Here is a 23,305-nt window from a genome sequence, read left to right as displayed (position 1 = left end):
GCTAAGTCATCAACGAGGCAATGTGTAGCAGCATTTACTTCCAATTAATCCGTACAGACAGGAATGAAAGCATAGTCAGATAATGTCAAAACACAGAGTTCAGAGATTTGAGTGCCACAATTAGGCAGCCAGCTCTGGTGGTGTTTTGCCACACGCACCTTTTATTTTGCAATTTTATGTTCATGCTTAACTTGCACTTATTGACCAACCTACCACTGCCTTCACTCAATGCTTGGCTTCATGGTATTCTTTATATTTCTTATAGTGTTCTTCTTAACTCTTAATTTTTATTCCATATCTTGCAATTTGCGTCATACCTTTGATTATCTGGTTGAAAGTTTCCACAGCTCTATTCCTTTTTCTAGGTGACAAAGTAGTAAGTATGCTTTATACCCGAGCATTTCGAATTCTCTAGTGTCTCTTGGGATTTAAACTGAACTCTGCTGTCTATTTATATACTAGCAGGAAATCCTTTGCTTATTATCATTTAACTAAGGAACGCAACCACAGCTCAAGTGTCTAGCATGTTCACAATTTTCATCTCTGCCCATTTGGACAGCAAACCAACAAAAAAACATTTTATAGCTGTAAGAATCATTCACTCCACTTAGTTAGACCTTGTGAGAAATTGGGTTGTAGGTTGACTGAGCTGTGAGCCCTGACCAAGCAACAGTGACAATGGCTTGCAAGGTGAACCATAAAAAGTCACTAAGTTAACCTGTTCTTGACAATGGGTAGCTTGGCACAAAAAGCAGTCAGGCTTACTTTAGAAACAATGCAAAAAGTATTTAACAGAAGTACGTAATTTAAGGTTCAAACAGCGCCTAAAAGATAAAGTGCAACCCCTAAATATCTGGTCACACAAAACCAGGTCAAAGTCTAAAGTTAAGGCTGGCCGTGATGGAGCGTGATTCATATAAAAAAGTGGGCTGGGCCCAGCCAGCGCTTATTTTCAGACTTAGAAAATGTTTGAAAGAAAAACATCAGCAAAGAAAGAAGTTCAGTGGGCCAAGATTGCTGGAGTGTCCAAGGAGGGCGTTGTCACTGTTGGAAGGCCGTTAAGTGAAACCATGGTGAAGATTTCTACCTTCGGACTTAGTAGCCGAAATGGAAGTCGAAAATCTAGAGCAAGACAAAGTTGTAGGCTGTAACCGAAGACAGTTCCACAAGGTTAAATACCCCTTGGCAAAGGGCCGTTGTAATGGGTTTGCTGCTGTGGAGAAGAAGGCAGCGGGAGAAACCACAAAGTCAATCTGACTGGCGATGCACCTCAGGCGGATAGGCGAACAGGTTGGTCCCAGTCTCCTCCTGGTTCTCATAGCACTTTTTGGCCACATTTTGTCCTATGTTTTGAAAATGTCCATCTGTGCACCTTTAATCACCACAACCAAGGGTCCAGGAGTGGATGTAGACCTCCTAGAGGGTCATGACTGAGGTGGGTCTAGATCTGGGTTCAACCTGGTGGGAGCCTTTTATGGCCCTGTGGCTCTTAGCAGTAGACCAGCAAACTAGCTCTTGGAGTAACTTCTGGTAGTTCTGGGTGCAGGTGTAAATGCAGGGCTGGCCTCTGAGGGTTCAGGGCAGGCTACAGGCAGAAACACAGCCTTTCCAGGTATAGCAAGGGTGCACTGCAGGTCACAACAGCAGGTAGTCGTCTGACCCCTTCTGCAGGTCCAGTACTGAGGTACAACTGGGGTTGTGCTCAGCTCTGTGCCCCCCTCCCACCAAACTATCAACTGACTGCTCATTGAGGCACACTTGACCTACTATTGTGTGACTGTCTGGGAATGATTCACAAAGTCCATCAGCTGCACCCAGGTTTGTGACCCAAGACAGGCTGTAGGCACCAAAGGGCAAGGAAATGGCAACTTAAAATTTTCAAATTTGTGATGAAAAAATAAATAATAATAATAATAAGACTTTGCCAATAAAGAGGGTTATCATTACAATTCCATAGGTATCAAAAATCATACATCTACCTCCTCTCAATCGGGAATTGCAGCTTATTGATTTTAATAAGGAATCCCTAATGTTATCCCATGGGATGCATAGGCCTCTCATAGTGAAAAACATATTTGGGAGTTTTTCACAATCAGGATACGATAAACTTAAAGGTACATGTCCTACCTTTTAATTACACAACGCCATGCCCTATGGGTGACTTAGGGACTACCTCAGGGGTGACATATATAATAAAAAGGGTTTTTTAAGGCTTTGCAAGGGGGTTTAAATGCCACGTCGACGCGGCAGTGTGACACTGTATTCCAGCTGGAAAGGCAGGTCTGGAACAAGTTTTAGAATGCTCCTTAGGTGGGTGGCACAATAAGTGCAGCTGCTCCACTGGTAGAAGTTTATTTGCAGACCCTAGGTCTATGGTATACCACTCTAAATGGGACTTTCTGGTAAATTAAATATGTCTACCAGACATATGCCAATTAAACAATATTGTATCCTTTCACCCTACTAATTAGGGGCTCCATTATCAGGATTAAAAATACCACTGTAGTGGGCAACCCAAGCCTCCCCTGGGATGACAGTATCTATGGAAGGTTTCTCACACCCTGTAAAAAAGAATAGCCAGTTTACAACCTTCCACAACAGTGTGGAGTCACTCACAACGAAGGCTCTTGACAGCTCCTCCCAAGCCTCTTTCCTCAGGACAGATCTCCTAGACTCGAGAATGGATTTATAACTTCTTTTTGTTAATCAACCTCCCTCACTACTTGTACGTTGCATTTTTACAGCAGGGAACCCTTGATTGTAGAAAATCACATAAAAACTGTAACACAAGGAAAACGGGTAACAATGACGTGCACAAACTGGTCAGCCTCCGAAGGAGCTTTGGAGAACCAGTTTGATTACCATTCTGTAGTCAGTGCAATGCTTGATCGGAAAGTGTCAAAGTTCCATTGTTCATGTCATTGCTAGGTTTCAAAGTACAGCAGGATACACCAATCTTGGTGCACATCCCATCCTCCGTTGCAGTCATCAAGTCCAGGACATATCGATGTTAATCACCCTGAGGCTGATGGCTCCAAGATCTTCCTCTACTGCATTAAGGCCAAGTTCAGTACAGTTCCTCATTTTAAGCACTTCCCACCATTATTTGCAACCAGCGGGCATTTGATTTTGTCTGCAAGGTGAAGAAGGGTATAGACCCTCCTGTGGATACTTGGGTGTCAGTTAACAGCTTAAACTCCTCTGGAATGTCCTTGGTATTGAGCCCAACCAAAATATCAGGAGTTCTTTTACTTCAAGCCTGATGCAACAGTGTTTTCCTCCTCAGCAGGTGCTGGTACAGTTTAGACAGATCTTCTACAAGGATGTACCCTGTGCATCCTGTCTAGTTCAGTTTGGATGTTGCAAGGCTTGGTAAGAAGCTGCAGGGCTGTGGGACTGGTCTTGTAGCTGGTCTGATTTACCACTACCCTAGGGGCTCCACTCTATTAGACTGTATCTTGGCCCTAATTCTACACAGGTACAGATGGAGTAGGCGATTTGCTTTTTTCAAAGGGTTACCTCTTGGAATAAGTAAAATCTATTTGCGCTTCCTGCGTGTGGTATCAGGGAACAGACATAACATGATCCGGGTGATGTATTATAGCCCACGGTCGTCATGTGCTGATATCACGTGTTGTGTAATAGAGCACTGTATAGTGCATGTGGGATGCTAGTATTGGGTGCAGTGAAATTAAAGATGAAGTGTGTGAGGTCCCTGGGCAAAAATGGTGACATTTTTAGAACAGACTCCATTAGATCAGACTGTTCTTTGGAAGAACATGGCTGCAGTAGCAACCCTATCAACCACAGAATGTATAAATACATTAAAACACATAACTTAGGCATCATTGTTTATCTAGAGGTGATTCTGACAAGGGTGTAAACCATTTTCTCTGTGACAGGGGTTTCTTAGTTCAGAAAAACAGGCTCTTGATCCTGGGAATTCTGGTGCAGCCACTGAGAAGGCGATGATCCACTGCAGAAGTAGTGTACTTAACGGCTCGACTGCAGACGTGTTGGGTAAAAGCTATGTTTAGCCGTTATTAAAGAAAGAGAAAACAAATGCATTTCTGTATGTCGCCAATTAATCCTTAAGAAATTTTGTTTTTTACATGAAACTGGGTGAGCAGAGGGTTGCCCCCAATCGGGATACCTTGTTGTGGAAAAAATAGGTTATTTTTGTAAACATTTCATTTTTTAGACATTGCTGGGCCCTCCCTCTCCATGCTTAGTCGAGTATATGTTTAAAAGGTATGCATTATGAGGTGACTCTGTATACAGGTAGTTTTTAACATTTAATTGTTGCCATGTTGGTGTTGCCAGCCCTTTGGTGCCCTGGTGCATGCACGGGTGGTGTCATCGGCGCTGGGTGGCGTTTCTAGTCTACACAAGTGGGGAATGTAAAAGTGGAAGCGTCTCGCACTGAACACTTGTCGGGGATCACAATGGGCCGGGGATCACAATGGGCCCGGGATCACGTGGTCTCAGCACGTGCCATGCTACTTGACCCTCCCAAGTGGTGCCAGGTGTCCCAACTACACCCTTCTTCTCGAGACTTTCTTGGATTGTCACAGTGTCCTTTCCTCGGGATCTGCACGTCCCTGAACAAAAGGCCCACCTTCCGACGTCACCAACTCAGAATGCTATTATAGCACAGAGTTATGGTTATGGTGAAGCCAGTTGGGGGGGAAGGGAATTAGGGTAGGGAACAGCAGGGAGAGAGATCTGAAAAGAAAAGGTTAGAACAAATATACATTTACTCATTCATAGAAATGCAACTTATCAATAGACTCTTGACTAAATGCGTCTCCGAGATATCAGATGGAGACCCCATTTGAAATGAGGGCAAAGAACCCTCTTTGAAACATGGAACAAGAATAAACTACGACCTCAAAAACAGGAGATGGCAAGAGCTTTGGACTATGATTACACTGAGAATATCAATCCTGTAACATCTCTGCCTTCACAACATATACCTTTGATCATGACCTAGAAAATCTCAAAGAATTAAATATGCTTTTCACATCTTAAGCTTTTCAAAGAACAATGAAAACTATGATTTGCTTATCTCCAAAATACTTTCACATTCACAACTATAAAGACCGAAAACTTTTTACTCATTGAACTTGAAGCGCTTTACTTATAATAGCAGGAAGCGCTTTTACTTGTCTTCCCTTAAAGCGCTATGCTCATTATACTAAGGGGGCACTTTTACTCAAGTGGCCTAAATCACTTTGATTATTGTGCCAAGAACCTTTTACTCCTGTTCATTGAAGCGCTTTGTCGTGCCAAGAGCGCTTTACATCTGTGACCTGAAGCGATTGAATTGTCGTGCCAAGAGCGCTTTACATCTGTGAACTGAAATGCCTTTGAACGTTGCGCCATGGCCACTGTACTCTAGAAACTGAAAATGCTTTGCTCGTTATGCTAAGGGGCGCTTTACCTATTGGAAGTAATGACTTCCTCCAAACTTGGATTCACCAAGGCCTTTCCGCTACGAGTACGACCTACTCGTTTTTGAATGCACCATGGAAACGAGGATACTTTGGTTGGATGACACTCTGCCATTCAGGAACTCTGCTCTTCTCCAGAGAAACCCCCACGAGGTCGGGCTGCATCAAAGTCTTCAAAATAGTGAGCAACATGCTTGGGTATGGCTGGGCTTTATAGGCCTGCCACACCCCAAGATGGCTGCTGCCTCTAAAAACATGGGAATTGTAGTCCCTTCATGGAATAGCACTGATAAGTGCATCTTGACCACCAATGTCCTGAACCTGCGGCTCTATAAGCTTTGCCACAGGGCAGACGACGCTGAAGGCAACCTTTGGAACAAGAGGGGATGACAAGTGGTGCGCATAAAGCACTGCAGAGTCGCGCAGCGGAGTTTCGGGCGAGACCTGGAGTGAGTGAGTGAGTGAGTGAGTGAGTGAGTGAGTGTGTGTGTGTGTGTGTGTGTGTGTGTGTGTGTGTAAAAGTAATGAGTTGCTACGCCTGCTGCAGGGGTGAGAATGTTCCTGCATTCTACCCTGCTCGGAGCGACAATGGGTCCTCTGCATTCCCTTCCGTGGTATCCCAGTCTCCCTCAGACCATTTAGTTTTGGGCCTAGTGGTCCCAACTGCTATTGGGAAACTCGAGGGAAATGAGGAGGCAAAGATATCACAGTGCGGAGAGTCTAGAGCAGGGCCAGGAACTCGTAGTTTGCCCACATTGTGGGCATGGACTGGGGTGGCTGGATGTCCTAGTGAACCCCACTTTCTACTGTCTTGGAGCCGTGCAGTATCCTTTTGGGTACTCATGCGTGTGCTGTGAGCATTAAGGGGTCTCTGCTACCCCAAGCACATGGGGGAGGGCCAGTCTCCCACACTGGAAGTCAGCGTCATTTTGGAACAGAAATGGGGTCACCCATTGACTAGGAGGCCCGCTGAGGGCACTATTGCTGCTGGGGCTATGTGACAATAACATTTCTGTCCCAGCTTGGGGACAAGAATGGGGGCTTCTCAACTTGGCAATAAGAAGCTGTCCAATTTGTTTGTGGGTTTGAGGACCTAGGATGCCTGCCTTTTAAGTACAGTTGAGGAGCTGTCCTGCCCCTCTCCGTCTGACTGCCTTCCTCCTGGGGTTGACCGGCTAGGCCAACCCTTGGGGACAAGCAGTCGAGTGGGGCTTAGGCTCTAGTGGGCACCCTAAATGGTGAACTTCGATGAGGATTCCCAATCACCAGCCACACGGCATCCCTAGATGGTGGATCCTACTGCAGGCACCTGACTGACAGCCATGTGACAATCCTGAGGTTTCTCAGGGTCTAACTAAAGTTTTTGAATCCCTGCTTCTCTCTTTTCTTATAGTTTTACTGTTGTGAATTTTAATGTGTATGTGAATTGTGTGTTTTGTATTGGGAGTACTTAAGGCTTACTGGGCACATGAGCTCTGCACCTGCATGAAGGCACTGTTTCCCCCAAACAGCCACCCCTCACTGCTGTTGCTGTGGCCCTGGCCCATGTTGGGCTGTTTTCTCTGACTGCGGCTGCTGATCCCAAGTTCTGGGGTCCCGCTACCTGATCCCTGCTGCTGTGGTGCGGCAGTGGACTGATTTCCATGCGCCTGAATATAAGGTGCAGTTAAATTTCCCTGGGCTTTATTTTGTGGATGGGAGTTCCACAGGGCCTGGCCTCGGCTCACTGACTTCTGCACATGGTGTGCCTTTAATCAGCACTTGTCAGCCATGTGGCCCTTTCTGTGGCAATAGTAGCATTGTATGGGGTTTGGCTGTTGCCAACCACCCTGGTTTGGCCACTGTAGCCATTTTGATACCCTTGGGGATCCTGCGGCAGAGTTGACCTCATAACTGGTGCCATTTGTACTTTTGCAGCCAACGCAGTCCCCTCGAATGCGGTCTTCCTTAGTCAATGTTTGCTCCGGTTTCTCATTATCTTTTTCCTGTTTCCTTTTGTGGAAATGCAGTATGTGCGCCTGTATCTCTAACCAGGGTTTAGTAAAGTCATACAATAACAAAATATAGCACCACAAGAATACACCACACAGTGTTTAGAAAAATATATAATATTTATCTGGATAAATGCAGGTCAAAACGATCAAAGATGATAGATAGATGAAGTAAATGTAGAGATATCACAGAAAAGTGATATAAAGTGTCTTAAGTCTTTTTAAAGCAAACAAAGTCTCTTTCAAGCACAAAGTACCTGGTTTGCGTGAAAAATCTCTGCAAAGGCCCCAGGAGGAGAAGTGTGGAAACAAAGGGGTGTGAGCCGATTTCTCGGGCTGCACACAGCGATGCGACGTTTAATTTCCACGCAGGTACGGCTGTGCGTCGATTTCCAGCACTCGGTTGTGGATCCTCTTCGGGTTGCGAGTTTTCAGATGCCCCTGGGAAGGTGTGTGGATTTCCTGCGCTGGCAGGATGAAGTTACAGGAGCTGCGTCGATCCGATGGGCGTTGCATCAAATTTTCTACCGCATGGCAGGCACCACGTCGATTCCTCTCTGGAAGTCTAGCTACGTCATTCCGGCTCAGCTGTGCGTCGATCCAGTGGGCCGTGCATTGAATTTCCAGTTGCTACGCTGGCACTGCGCCGATCTTGTTGCGAAGTCGGGCTGCATCGTTCCGGTTCGGCGTGCAGCTGTGCATCGTTTCCGGCAGGCTGTGCGTCGAATTTTGCCGCACAAGGAGTCCTTCTTGAAGAGATTAAATCTTTTTGGTCCTGAGACTTCAGGGAACAGGAGGCAAGCTCTATCCAAGCCCTTGGAGAGCACTTCTTCATCTCAGCCAGAGAGCAGCAAGGCAGCAGGGCAACAGCAAGGGAGCAGTCCTTCACAGAAAGCAGTCAGGTGAGTCCTTTGGGCAGCCAGGCAGTTCTTCTTGACAGGATGCAGGTTCTGGTTACAAGTTTCTTCTCCAGGAAGTGTCTTTAAGGTAGAGTGTCTACCTCAGACGTGTCTGAGTTGGTAGAGGCAGAGGCCCTGTTTATATACCCAAATGTGCCTTTGAAGTGGGGGAGACTTCACGGAGTGGCTTAGAAGTGCACCAGGTCCCCTTTCAGTTCAATCCTGTCTGCCAGGTTCCCAGTAGGGGGTGTGGCAGTCCTTTGTGTGAGAGCAGGCCCTCCCAGCCCAGGAAGACCCATTCAAAATGCAGATGTATGCAAGTGAGGCTGAGTATCCTGTGTTTGGGGTGTGTGAGTGAATGCACAAAGAGCTGTCGCCTAAACCCAGCCAGACGTGGATTGTAAGGCACAGAAAGATTTAAGTGCAGAGAAATGCTCACTCTAAAAGTGGCATTTCTAAAACAGTAATATTAAATCCAACTTCACCAGTCAGCAGGATTTTATGTCACCATTCTGGCCATACTAAATATGACCTTCCAACTCCTTTCAGATCAGCAGCTACCACTCAAACAATGTATGAGGGCAGCCCCAATATTAGCCTGTGAAGGGAGCAGGCCTCACAGCAGTGTAAAAACAAATGTAGGAGTTTTACACTACCAGGCTATGTAAACTACATAGGTCCATGTCCTGCCTTTTGCCTACACAACACTATGCCCTATGGGTTACCTAGGGAATACCTTAGGGGTGTCATATGTAGAAAAAGGGGAGTTTTAGGCTTGGCAAGTACTTTTAAAGGCCAAGTCGAATCGGCAGTGAAACTGCGCACACAAGTCTTGCAATGGCAGGCCTGAGACAAGGTTAAGGGGCTACTTAAGTGGGTGGCACAATCAGTGCTGCAGGCCCACTAGCAGCATTTAATCTACAGGCCCTGGGCACACTCAGTGCACTATACTAGGGACTTAAAAGTAAATTAAAAAGTCCAATTGGGTATGATCCAATGTTACCATGTTTAATGGGAGATAGCATGTGCACTTTAGCACTGGTTAGCAGTAGTAAAGTGCGCAGAGTCTTGAAACCAGCTAAAACAGTGTCCAAAAAGTAGAGGAAGGCAGGCAAAAAGTTAGGGGGGGGATCACCCTAAGGCTGTCAGGTCTAACACTCGTGATGTGCAATACAGAATCAGGTTTGACATTTAGTACTGAACTCTTAGATTCACTATGATTCTTCAATGTGCTTCAGGCTAATTCTATAATATTTGAAACTTGGTATTTTAGCCTTTCTCTTCTAACATTCTGGCAAAGGGGACAACAGTTTCCCATTCTAAACACTTCACATTGCACGATGTACGTTTTGCAAACTGGATTGAACGGCTGAGATGGCATGATGTCATCATTGTTGCTTGACTTTTTTGTTCTATATTACACTTCACGTTAAATATCATTTTTCACAATTCAGCCCTGGCATACCAACCTGATAACTCCGCTTTGCTTGCAATCGCCATTACATACATGTTGCAGCTCCATTAATCCAGAGCCTTTTCTTAATCCCTTGATTTTTGGTATGCATTACTGTTTGGTCGCAAATTAGCTCCACAAGGAATGTTCGAAATTTGCAATTTATAACTAGTTTCTTTACCGCCAAAACAATCTTCCAAATTATTTTTTCTCTTATTTGTGATTATAAAATTTGAACCTTGTGACTGCCATACGAACTGAATGAGATAATTGATTACCTAAATCAACTGCACCGCTTTTTCCCCAATTTGTCAAAAAGCATTCAACTATTCGCGTCAAAATAAGAAACTACCGTTCTTTATACATATATAATTCATGAAATATTTTCATTCCTGCCACTTTATTATAGGTCACCTATAGGCAGTTAGAAATACCTGTGGATGAATTAAATGGATATCCTGTGCTGAAGACGTTTTTACTCAATGCAACGACTTGCAGAGTCAAACGTTAAGATTAACGTTTTAATTAATAACTAAAATAACGCTTGTAACTATTTGCTCTTTGAGTGCCTTTGGGTTGTTTGGGACGATGGGGGTCCTGTTTTATTTTTTTTGTTTCTCTATCTTTGGCACTGTAGGCAAACTGGTGAACTAGTGGGTGACTTACACATGGTCATTCCAGGCGCTTCTTGAAAACCAAATAAACATATATTTTTAAAAAAGATTAACGTTTTCACAATTAATGCAATAGTCTATGTAAATTGGGTAGAAGGAATCCCATCCAATTTCACTTATTTGTATTGTATTCATTCAACAACTTTTTTTTTTTTAAACGTAACTATAAATTTAAGAAGTAGTAACAGACACTTTTTCAATACTCTCTTGAGCTTTCATCAATTTCAAATAACTCTGCAGTGACAAACGTTTGGTTGAGATAGCAGAGAAGAGCAGTTAGTGTATTTCCAGTTTGATATGTGCGAGAGTGCAACTGCCTCGTACAGTTTGGTAGGTATTTTAAATGTACTACAAAATAGCCGCTTAGCAACAACATGTTGCATGTTTAACAAGCAGTGTTCTGCACACTAAGAAGCACTGAATAGGTGGTGTGTCACGGAAGGTTACTTCGGTCCAGGCTCATGCACCTGAATGACTCGGAGGATGCTATGCCTCGGGAGGAAAAGTCTAGCACTGGCTGAACATGAGCGTTAAAAGACACTTGAAAAGGATACCGTGCAGTGTTTCAGCATAACTGGGTGCAACTGTCTTGGCATTACATTTGAACATTTTTACCCTTTACAACTATTTGAAAAGGTATCTTCAAGGCAATGACAGGAAGATGTTGCAGAAATGCGAAGGTCCACTCTAGGATTAGCATTTAGCAGCGATTTTCACTCGTCATCAAAACTGAAGTAAATTCACTGAATTCCTCTTGCTCAGAAATTTACTGTATTCAGGCATACATATAAATATAAACAAAATATCAGGTGGAACTCATTCAAAAGGGGGTAGACCTCATTCATGAGTTTGGGGGCTGCATCTCCTATTCAACATAATTCAAATTCAATGTGATTGTGTGGAAACATTTATATAGAAGACATTAATATAGAAAGCACAGCACTGAGCAAATAAAGAACTTCTGTCACAAATGTACTGTATTCATACCACCATCCCACGGGCTTGAAAGCCTTCACCATCTACCCCCATACATTAGCTCCTAAATTATTGAGGCATTCAGTGTTAGAGTGGGAGGACACTGTGCCCTTCACTGCAACGTGCTTCTTCCAATGCCATTAAAGCATGTTCCAGTGAGAAGCACTGGATTCCCCAATTATTTAAGAGGCGGCATATACTGTGTTTACAAAGGTGTGGCAGCATTTTGGACTACTAGACTCTTTTTAGCTATTTTTATGGAGAGAGATGGTTGAAGCTATCCAAACCTGGCAATGGTGATGTGGTAGCTGGATGGTGACGTCCTGAGGAGACCCCTTTAATAATTTGGAATCGAAACATCGACAGTCCTGCATGCCCCCCGAACCTCCATCCACCCCCCCCACCCCGGTTGTTTGTGCAAATGAGAGAACCATTGGGGACTCTACAGGGTCTCTGTGTAATATTCGTTGTAAATATGATCATCTTGTGAACACTGTTGTGGAAATTCTTATTTTGTCCAGTACTGTGTTTTCTATATTTTTGCTTTCTATGTTAATGTTTCCACAAAATCAAATTGAATTTGAATTATGTTAAATAGAAGATGGAGCCTTCAAACCCATGGTTGAGGTCTCCCCTTTTTTTTTTTTTTTTTAAATGAGTCCATTTGACAATTTCTTTAGATTTATATACATATCGACCTGTGGCATATAGGGTTGCCCGTGTTGTAGATATATAGTATTCAGATATACAAAAAAACAGTACTGCAACACTACCACCTTCACTAGCTCGAGCCTCCAAAGCTACCAAATACAAAATAGTAATTTTAGTCATACCATTACCAAATACAACATTAGGCCTAATACAGCTCTATTAAGAAAGTACTTCTTACGGAGGAATATAGGAAACTACAGGACACTAGCAAGACCTTCGCCAGATTCAAATGGCTGAATTGATCTACATTTATAGTTCACCTTACTGCAAATCAAACGTCACTCACTACCTTGTTGAAACGAGCAGATCAAATAAGTCTGCTTTCCTGACTATACATACATTTTACTTGACATCCAATGAAGCAGATTATTTGACATTTATGCAGGTCACATGCGAACAAACTTTTAAAAAAAGTCTCCTCTTCTGTGATTCGTCTTCTGCCTGCACTTATATTGACCAGTAGTAAATGAATTACTTGTAGTTAAATTCACACAATGGTCTAAAATCAGAAGATTTTCACTCAATGGAGGGGTTATAAAAATGTGCAGGTTTTCGTTCCTCTAGAACACCAATTCCAGATTCAATTTACATTTTTAAATAGAAGCATAATAGTTATAAAATTAAATGTACATTTTCTTTAGAAAATTGAAAGTAGCTGAACCCTCTAAATGAGATTAGCATAGGTGCCTAACCAAGCTGGCAGATCAGCACACCAGTCACAATCAACATCCTACAGATCGAAAACAAATATTGTTTTTTCATATGCATTATAAATGATATTACTCCTCTTCGTGCCCTCAAATATGCTTCTTACTTAGTAGATAACAATTCTCTTTGTTAATTCTTCACTTCCCACTTCATTAATGCCCTCACACCCATGTGTTTTCATACTGATTCTAAGTATCTATGTACGGTGGGCTGGGACTTACTGCTGTATGCACCAATAAGTCTGGAGGTTATTACCAAATGTATTCCTTGTTATCACAATGGTTGCAACTGGTAGTAGAGTACAAATAGACTGTGACAAACTAACACACTTCAATATATATAAAAAAGTATATTTATTTTGGAAAGACTGGTGAAGGAAAGCAAATCTATCAGACTAATTACATTCACATTCACCACAGACGCAACAGATGTATAAATGACTGATTTTGCACTTTCCCCCAAGAGGATACAAGCTTGTTTTGGCCCACATCAGTCTGCCCAGCCATACAATACTCAAATGTTGGGCATAGTTATTTGGATATTTTAGATGAACCTCAGGACCAGTGGTGTGCGGTTGGTTGCATAGAATATACGGATTTGTTCAACTTTTTACCAACTTTGAACATTTAAGTGGGAATTTTACAGGACAGCGGTACTTCGAATAAAGCAAAGAGTTTGCACCACGACATTTTATTTCCTAATAAAATACTGCACCCGAGATAGAGGGCCATCTGTCAAGGTTGATATTTTCTGGCTTTCTTGGTTCGCTCATAAAGCATGCACATCTCTATGAAAAGAAAAACAACAACAAATGGAAATACTTACATGACTATAGATGTTTCGTTGCAACTCTGGCACAGCACCTCTGTCCAAAGTCCAAATACGAATAGTGCCGTCAGAAGAGCAAGTCAAAAAAGACCCCTTGGGCAAGCAAGCTTTATCATCTTCCAACTCCGGATACACCTTCCATATGTATAATTGAATGCAAATTATTATAAAAATAATTAGTAAAGTTCTGAACAATGTTAACATGTATTGCATTGTCGTGCACGTTGGTTTACACGATTCAGCTGCTAGGGGACAACACCATTCATTACAAAACGCTTTAACTGTTTTACGGTTTATAATTTTACATTAAAACATTATTTTAGTATATGCATCCGTTTCATATTTCATGAAAACAATCTTGACTAGATCACAATATTCATGTAGAGTCCTGATGCTATATTTAGTGTAATATAGCTGACTTCTGTGAAATATCAGAAACTAATTACAATATACCACGGAAACAATTAGTTGCAATTACTATTAATATATGTACAACCTCAACTGGCACAAAAAAAGATCATTGCTATTATGACACATGCACTGGAAATTGGCATAAACAGATTACATGATTTACGTATCTAGCTAGAAAGAAATACAATAGAGTACAAATGTGGAGCGAGAGGAGTACATAGGAGGGGATGAGAGAGATAATACAATCCAGTTAAAAATCTCCCTTCTGAATCTGCTTTATCCAGAAGATTACACCTGAATAAGGAATTTTATGAAGAGCTGGCACAGCAGTTTCTTGCTGGCAACCATGAATGAGGGAGCTTACCAGGTCTGGGTGGGGAATGAGTTCCATATCCTAACTGTGTAGTAAAGAGATTACTTGAAGTTTTGTCTTCTCCTTCGTGCATTTTTGGTCTGAAGCCATATCAAGTTTGCAAATGCTAGGGACCACACCCCTTTCAAGTTCACAATCGTGCTTTTAGAAATCGCATACTGCAGCAGTTTATACTCTGTATGAGACATAGGTGGGTAGAGGAAGCAATGGAAGTTCCATGATTATGGGTGGAATTCAGTTAAGTTCCTTGAGAAGCCTCCTAAGTTGGCCAGTCATTTGAAGAATGCTCTTCAAGGAAAGTTGGGTCAGATGTGATTCTGGGAAGCCCACGTGTAGGGCAACAAGTTGAGAGCACTTGTATGATTGTTTCAATTCTAGTTCTGGGTTAAGATAGCCCCTCGAGACTTTCCTTTTTTTAAATGTGCACTGGGAACTTTGATCATAGGGTGATGATGATGAGAAATACTAGGAATGTGGAATAACAGACCATTTATGAGATATAGTAATTACTGTCCATTGTTGGGAGACATTCTTGCACATTCTTGTTGGTAGTCAATGTTAAGAGCACTCATATCAAGAGGATGAATTTTAAGTGCTGCTTAGACATGAAGTCCAGGCAGATGGCGAGAATCTTTGGGCTGGGTAATGTTTCCTGGTGTGAATTTTAGGTAGAGTCTGGTGCTGCGCACATAATGTTCTATCTTGATGTTCTCGTCAGCCAGGAGCACTCCCATGGATTCAATGGGAAGATTAACATTACAGTAGGCAGGAGAAATCTTTTGGGAAATCCTTGGGTCACAAGGATCAGATATAAATGTGCTTATCTAAACAAGCTAGGGTCCGCAGTTCAGGTCACATGAAACCAATGAAGGGCATTTTTACTGATGCCTATTCTTGAAGCAAGAATGTTTAGTAGAGTTTTCAGACAGAATGCGTCAGAGGCTGTTGTTGGTGAATTGCAATAAGTTTTCAACTACGTGAATGGTGGATGTCACCATGCTGCGTAAGTGGCTGAATACCAACTGGCAGTCTTGGGAAATGGGGTTTATTTTTTCCATGGAGGTGAGAGGTGACTGACTTTTCTATGTCCTTACCCATGAGTGGCATTTGTATGATTGGTCAGTAATTGGCTAGATTTTGAAGGTTGATGTTAAATTTGCTCAGGAGGAGCAGGATTAACCCAATATGGATGGAGTTGGAAAAAATCCTGGATGATGGACACAGTGATGGTAAACAGTGGTTTGAGAATGACAAGACATGTCCTTCAGTATTGATGCTGGGACGAAGTTTTCTTTATACGATGTGGGTGTAACAAGGTAAGCGCTATAAAGGTACGCAGTGGGGGGGGTAAGGATATTCGAAGTGTGTCCACTTCAGTCTGTCATGAAATGGTAACTGTAATATAGTTTCTCATATATGTCTTCTAGGTGCTCACCAATATCCCACCTTTGTTTAGCTGTGCAGGCCACATAGTCACTTGAAGAACTGTGGCTTATAATTAAGCCTAATAGCTTTAACATAAAGACAAAGATGAATTTCAGTGTTATTTTTCCCACCTGACATCTTAGTGATCAAGTTTATTTTTTCTAAAAATAAACAATTTAAAAGCATAAATTAGCTATTCACTACCCTCTAACTGAGAGAGACGGGGACTCTGAAGACACTGGACAACAGAGCAGCAAGGTTACTCATAGGGTGCATCAAACTGATTACCCCTTAACAGCCCTTAATAGTTTTCGCTCAAAAATATAAATCCAGTCTCATCTTGCAGAATGCCTTCTGACTTGCAAAACAGATTAGGTTTTTAGGAAAGTGGATTGTTTAGAGTGGACAAGTGTCCACTTCAAAGGATAAGGGCACCATCTGCTGGACGTTACACAAATTAAACAAGATAAACTGGTGCTCAGTCATTCGTAACATGCCACACAGGAGGAATGCTTAAATCAAAGGTAATACATCAAGTATATAAGCAGTGCATAGCCATTAGAAAAACTCACACAAAACACACTAAAACTCTACAACCAATTTTAAAATAAAGAGCAAAATAGTATGAGTAAAATAGACCCAAAACTGCAAAAGTCCATTGAGAAGATCCAGAGATATGATTTTTTAAAATTTTATGTGTAACTAGCATCAAAAAGCACAAAGCACCAATGAAGCTAGGTGTGATTTGAGGCTGACGGCGATAGAGCCCTGCTATGATATACCAAGTGGATTGGTACTGGGAAAAAAGGCTGGAAAAGTTCCAAAAATTTCTAAGTTCCACTTTAGGAAAGGGACTGTACCACGTTTTGTTGTAAAATACTGAAATATCTACTAAGTCAGACACAGACTTTGTCCCCTTTTTTTTTTTTTAAGAAGAAAAGTAATCCCTGGTCAGGCCACCACAATAGAACCAAAAGTCAGATAAATGAAGCAGGTTCGTTCAGCTGGAACCCTTGAGCTTTGGAGACTTCTTACCTGAAATGTTCCAAGTCCCAACACATATTTTGTTTCCTTGGAAGAAAAGAGACCTGTAAGCGGGATACGTTGAAAGTCAATCTGGCAACATGGAACTCCCAATCCGATATTTTGTTGTTGGAGCTCTGCTAATTAGCCACCTGAAGGCTTAGGCAGGGAGTAAGTAACTTTCTAAAATAACTATTAAAAATAGTGGTTTAACTATTTATATAGCGGATCCCATTATCAAGGCAGCAGTATTACTAATGTAATATGTACTTTTTTTTTTCCTATGGAGGACAGCTAGGCCAGTCACAGTGAAAAATAGCTTTTGGCCCATTGTTACTGTAGAGACATGGGAATATTACTTTTCAACATGTCCCATTTTTAAATATCATGCACCCTGCCTTGCAGGCTACAAATCCTACACAGGGGTGACCTAATATTTAAAAGGAAGCGCTTTACCCGTCAAAAATTGTTGTTTTGACTGGTTACACTGCAGGTTTTACACTGCAGCAATCAAGCAGGCACAAAGCCATACTTTCAGTGCTTCTGTAGTTGATGACTCGATAGGTGCTGCCATAGGTGTATTTGTGCACTGTATACTATGGACATATATGAAAGATAAATGTTCTAACCAGGTTTTAAGATAAATTTTGACATGTTTGAGACGTCAGCTCACATATACTGGACACCGGTTAGCAGTGTTAGAGTTCATGACTACCAGCAGATGAGCTCCCTCCCCCCCCCCCCCCCCCCCCCCAAAATTTAAAACTGGGGATGAGGATCCAAAAAGGGTCCACTTTGCAACAACATACATGTATGTGGACACTGAAATAGTGAACCCTTTATGCTGGAAAAATGTTGATGCTAAAGATAAGGCATGTAGGAGTACTTGAAATGGCACCATATAATATGTGGTCTGTTTTCATACTACTTAGGTTCTGTGCTCTCACGTTTGCTCCATTTTCTTTTATTTCTGCAATCCTCCCACACTTATTCTGCATTAAAATTGATGTAAAATAAACCCATTAAAAATAAAAGTATGGATTTCACATTTAATTACTCTGATCTGCAATCCAGTCCATTATGTTTTTGGCCAACTACGCCACCTCAGACAGGAGCCTGCCACATGCAAATCAGTATCTCTCCTGCACCAATAGGGACAGCATAGCCTAAACTTCCTAGCCAGGTCCTGTACGAATGGGAAGACAATCAACCCCGGATCAGTTTCAACCGTTCAACAGAAGAGGACTTGGGTGTTGCCTTTTAAAAGCTTGGTCTGCTATTTCTGCTGCAGTAAATCTGTTGCTCAGCATGAAGTGTAATGCCTGCTCTCTCTGCTTGGTTGGTATTGTAGTAAGAGGAAGTATGTTATAATAATTTACTTATTAGAGAATCTCAAGTGCAATTCTGAAACAACCGAAGTTCTATTCGGAACTTCTCAGGTAACTGGTCCAATTAACTGATGGCCTGCAGGCTGGCGAGCACCCCTCCTTCCCCAGGTCCCCTAAAACACCCACATCCCTGCATTGCAGTCAGGTATCCATGAGTGAAATTTGAACACTTATCCTTTCGCCCTTGTATCCTTTTGCCTTCCGCATCTGTTTTGACTTACTCTATTCTCTTAAGAATTTCTTAGATCTTTCTCTAAAGACTCACAAAACGTGGTCCATGCTCTGATCACTGCAAGGCTGGACTATGCCAACAATATTTACTTGTGCCTACTGGACTAGCTGATCAATCGACAATTCATAATGCTACAGTACGTTTAATTCTGAAGATTTACCAGTGTGTATCAGCTTCACACCACCTTAAGCAACTCCACTGGCTGCCTGTTCAGAAGAGGATTTGTTTTAAAGCTCTGCCTCTATTTCAGGGAGCTTTTTATTACTCTGGTCCTAAAAAAAGAAATTGTCTGATCTTTTTCAGCATTATATTTCATGCAGAAGCTTTAGATCTTCTGGGGCTCTTCTTTTTCAGGTTCCAGAAGGAGGGGTATTCCTCCTCCTTGGAGGCCAAAACATGGAAACCCCTCTCGTTGACGCTCCCCTTTACGCACAAGTTGCATTTGAGAAAGCGCCTAAAAACATGGTTGATTTCTACATGTTAACCTGGTCCTTTGTGTCAGTTCCCTTTGTCTATTAGTACGGAGATACTCCACTAGAGAGGATAAATAAAACATTTAATTCATTTATTCAGAGAGTTTCACTTGTAGGCAATTGCTTGTATACAAGACATGGTCATAATGGTGCTTGAAGAGGCACATATTCGTATGCACACGCACCTGAACGTCTCTATGGGCTTTATCGAATCCTGCCTGGTCCTTGTCCACCTATAGCTGATGATGCCCAGGTGAAGATGCTCTAGGCTAGCATTAAGAAAGGAAAGGTTTGGTGTTCCTGTGGTGATCATTCCTTTTGCTTTCCAGATGGCTGTGTCTAGATGTCCGTTTCAGATATTACAATGAAAGTGTTTCTTTAGGTGTTGAAATGCTGAAATCCCATTAACTACATATCAGAAGCCACTGGGAAGTATGCTTACTCTTCATCAGTTTTGCTATTTGCAACTTAGGATATTGGGTCAAGCCACCTCGAAGGGTTTAATACGATGAAAGCACTAGAGCTTCTCAAGAAGATAATTTGACACACATAAGGTATGCAATAACTGTGAAATCATGAAATCTTGCAATAGCAAAGCCAATCTGTCTCATTCTGCCAATAGCTCTGGTTCGTCCGTTCTCGCCTTTCCTAGTGCTGGGTACTTTTCAAACTGTGCCACTATTGGCAAAGTCAATAGTATCAGCTGGAAGGATCAATTAGGTAAGGTCTATACCAGAAAAAGCAATACTGATGGTAAGTAACTTGTTCTTCTGAAAGACTAACCCCAGATTTTTTACCTTAGAACAGATACCCAAGCAACACCTTCCAGGAGGTGGGTCTACGAACTGGCTTAGACTAAAAAGTTTTGGAGGACCAAACAACCAGAATACCCATCACAACAGACCTGACTGGTCAAGCAGCAATGCTTCATGAAAGTATGTATGGACGTTAAAGTGTCAGCATGGCAGATATCGAAGCAAGGTAGCCTGTGTGCTAATGCAGCAGTGGAGGCTTTGGCCCTGGTGGAGTGAGGACAACTGCACTGACCTCCAGGTCAGCGTCAGCTACCCTCCCCAGCTCCTCTGGTAGATGCTGCTAACTCTACTTTTTGCCTGGGACAAACTGAGAGCCTTCTGACTGTCAGTTCGAGGCCCTCTTCCACCTGCAGGCTTGTCCCTGCGCCTCATCCCTGGTTATCTAGTGGCCATCAGGGGTAAGTATTTCTCTGTTGCTCTTTCACTCTTGCTTTTTCAGCCTTTTTTCACTCGTTATTCCTTTTCTTTTTCATCTCCCCTCCTTTCCTCTGCCCCCCTCTTGCACCTCTTCGGCCCCGCGAAGCACCTTTTGCGCCCTCCCCTTCTTAATGGCAGCCGCGGCATGGCTGCGCAGCAGGTGTGCCAAAGGTAAGCTCGTCCACACCCAGACTGTGCCCAGCGCCAGGAACCCTAGATCTCTGTTAAACCACCTCTTGGCCCCGTTACGATGCCGAGACCCTCCTCCACCTCAACACCGGACTTCTCAGCAACCTGCTGCATCACGTCCCCCAAGGACACCCACGGACCTTTCACCTGCAGGAACTGCAACTTCAGCGCTAGCCTCAACAAGCTGAAGGTACTCTCCACACACAGAAACACCAACAACAACCAACAACCTCCACAACCCCATCAATTGCCTGCTTATGAACATCCGCTCCTTCCACAAACATGCCACAGAGTCCTGGGATTTGATCGACACCGCCCGACCAGACATCGCCTTCCTTACTGAGACCTGGACCAACCCCACCTCGGGACCAGTCATCACCATTCTCAACAGATATAGAATCCTAAGGAGGGACCGGCCCTCCCACCTGGGTGGAGGACTCGCCATTGTAAATAAGTCCTCACTACGTGTTGAGGCCGTCTCAGAATAAAAATGCACCACCATGGAACACCTTCACTTCCTGGTCCACTCCAACCACAACTCCTCCATCCATGACACCCTGGTGTAAAGGCCACCCAGCCCCGCCCAGCTTTCATAGACGACGTTGTTTACATCGCTAACCGGCCCTGGCATCAGATGATTACCTCCTCCTCTGCAATCTGAATTTCAACCTCAAGGACCGCGCCGATCCAAACACCACCACTCTACTCGACAATCTTGCCACCCTCAGACAGCTGGTCTCCGCACCCACACACATCTCAGGACACACAATGGACCCCATCTCAAGCAACCGGATCACCATCTCAAACCCAGACTGGACTGATCACCCCTGCATTCACTTCACAATCAACACACCCAGCAGCCACACCCACACCCCCAGAGCCGAATGCCCAGACACTGTAGCCCCTCTCCGGCTGACATTGGTCAAACGTGTACCTAAGAAAGCCAGCTGATTCACCACCGAACTCCCAGAATCAAAGCATACCCGCAGATATTTAGAGAAAAAAATGGAGGCACAGCCAAACTAGTAAAGACCTTCAGAGCCACACCTGATGCACTCCGGGAGCACATATACTCCTCTGCGCACCACTCCAAAGAACTCTTCTCAGTCATCAACAAGTTCACAGATTCCCCCTCCAAAGTCACCAGCATCCCCCGTCACAGGACCTCTACGACAAACTCGCCACCGTTTTCCACCGCAAGATCCAGGACAGCTATGACAGCTTCCTCCCGGAAAATCCTGGCACCGGAACCAGTGACTGACCCACCCCCGCAGAACCCACCCAGACCATCATGAAGAAACCTTCAGCAGACTCATCGAAACTAAAGAATTTCCAGCCCATCTGTCTGCTACCCTACCATACGAGAGTACTGGAGAAAGCAACTGACGCACAACTACAGAATTTCATTGAGGCCAACAACTCCCTGGACAACTCCCAGTCCAGCTTCCGCAGCAACCACAGCATGGAGAGAGCCCTCCTGGCAGCCACAACAACATCCGATTACTCCTATACGATGGCCACACCGCAGCACCCTTACTCCTCGACCTCTCAGCAGCCTTCGATGCGGTCTCCCACAGTACGCTACGCACCAGAGTCCACGACATAGGAATCTGCGGAAGAGCCCTGGAATGGATCCACTCCTTCCTCTCCAAGAGGATGTAGCGGGTCAGACTCCCGCCCTACCCATCCTGACCCACAGGAGTCAACTGCGTAGTCTCCCAAGGATGCTCACAGAGTCCCACACTGTTCCACGTATACACGGCCCATCTCGCAGCCATTGTCAGAAGCCGCGGTATGAACATCATGTTATATGCAGATGACACAACTCATCACTTCCCTCACCAAAGACACGGACACGGCCAAAAGGAACTTACACTCAGGAATGGAAGCAGTCGCCACCTGGATGAGAGAAAGCTGCCTCAATCTCAACTCCAACAAGACTGAGCTCGTCATCGTCGGAAACGCCACCTCAGCTTGGGACGACTCCTGGCAGCCCACATCCCTCAGCGCCCCTCCTGCACTGACTGAGCACGCCCGCCACGTAAGCATCATCCTCGACTCCTCCCTACCCATGACCCAGCAGGTAAACTCAGTCGCCTCCTCCTGCTGGCACACACTCTGCAAACTTCGGAAGATCTTCAGATGGATCCTAGCAGACTGACGCAGGACAGTCACCCAAGCCGTAGTCACAAGCAAGCTCGACTACGGCAATGCCCTCTACGGCACCACCTCAACTAGAAACATAAAAAAACAACTCATCCAGAACGCCCCGCCAGACTCATCCTGGACCTCCTATGCCAAAAACACATCTCCCAACACCTGAGGACCGTCCACTGGCTCCCGGTCGAGCAACAAATCACCTTCACGTTACAAGGCCATACACAACGCAGGACCAGCCTACCTGAACCACCACATTCCCCTCCACACCCCCGCCAGATCCCTCCGTTCAGCCCAGATGGCCCTGGCCACCATCCTGCACATTCGTAAAACCACTGACGGAGAACGATCTTTTAGTTACATCGCAGCAAAGAGTTGGAACAATCTCCCCCTGCACCTCAGACAAAGCCCATCGCTCATCATCATCAGGCAGAACCTCAAGACGTGGCTCTTCAGATGAGGCCTCCCCCAGCGCCTTGAGACCCATAAGAGTGAGTATCCACGCTTTACAAAAATCTGATTGATTGAGCCCGCAAGCCCTCAGGGGGTTGCTTCTTCACCAGTGCATAGCAGATATTTATGTACATTACTATCCACCTGGAGCTGGTTAGTTTCTGCACAGCCTTGACCTTCTTTGCCCCAGTGAGCCCAAAGAAGCACTGATCGTATATCCATAGATATTTGGTGCAACTGATATAGAATGACCTACC

General features: G+C 43.9%; 1 protein-coding gene across 1 annotated transcript in view; it reads right to left on the bottom strand.

Moving 5' to 3' along the window:
• The window catches only part of WDR62 (WD repeat domain 62), a gene marked incomplete at its 5' end in the record, with an annotated part of 926,258 nt that overhangs the window by 737,178 nt on the left and 165,775 nt on the right, over nt 1–23,305 (bottom strand). Inside the window, one exon of the mRNA XM_069207611.1 lies at nt 13,690–13,827. Within this exon, the coding sequence (XP_069063712.1) occupies nt 13,690–13,827 (138 nt within the window). The remainder of the gene's footprint in view (nt 1–13,689; nt 13,828–23,305) is intronic.

This window comes from Pleurodeles waltl, chromosome 9, assembly GCF_031143425.1.
Source record: "Pleurodeles waltl isolate 20211129_DDA chromosome 9, aPleWal1.hap1.20221129, whole genome shotgun sequence".
In the NCBI taxonomy this organism is placed as follows: domain Eukaryota; kingdom Metazoa; phylum Chordata; class Amphibia; order Caudata; family Salamandridae; genus Pleurodeles; species Pleurodeles waltl.
The sequence above is the reverse complement of the archived record's forward strand: the minus strand, read 5'-3'. Positions and strand labels throughout refer to the sequence as shown.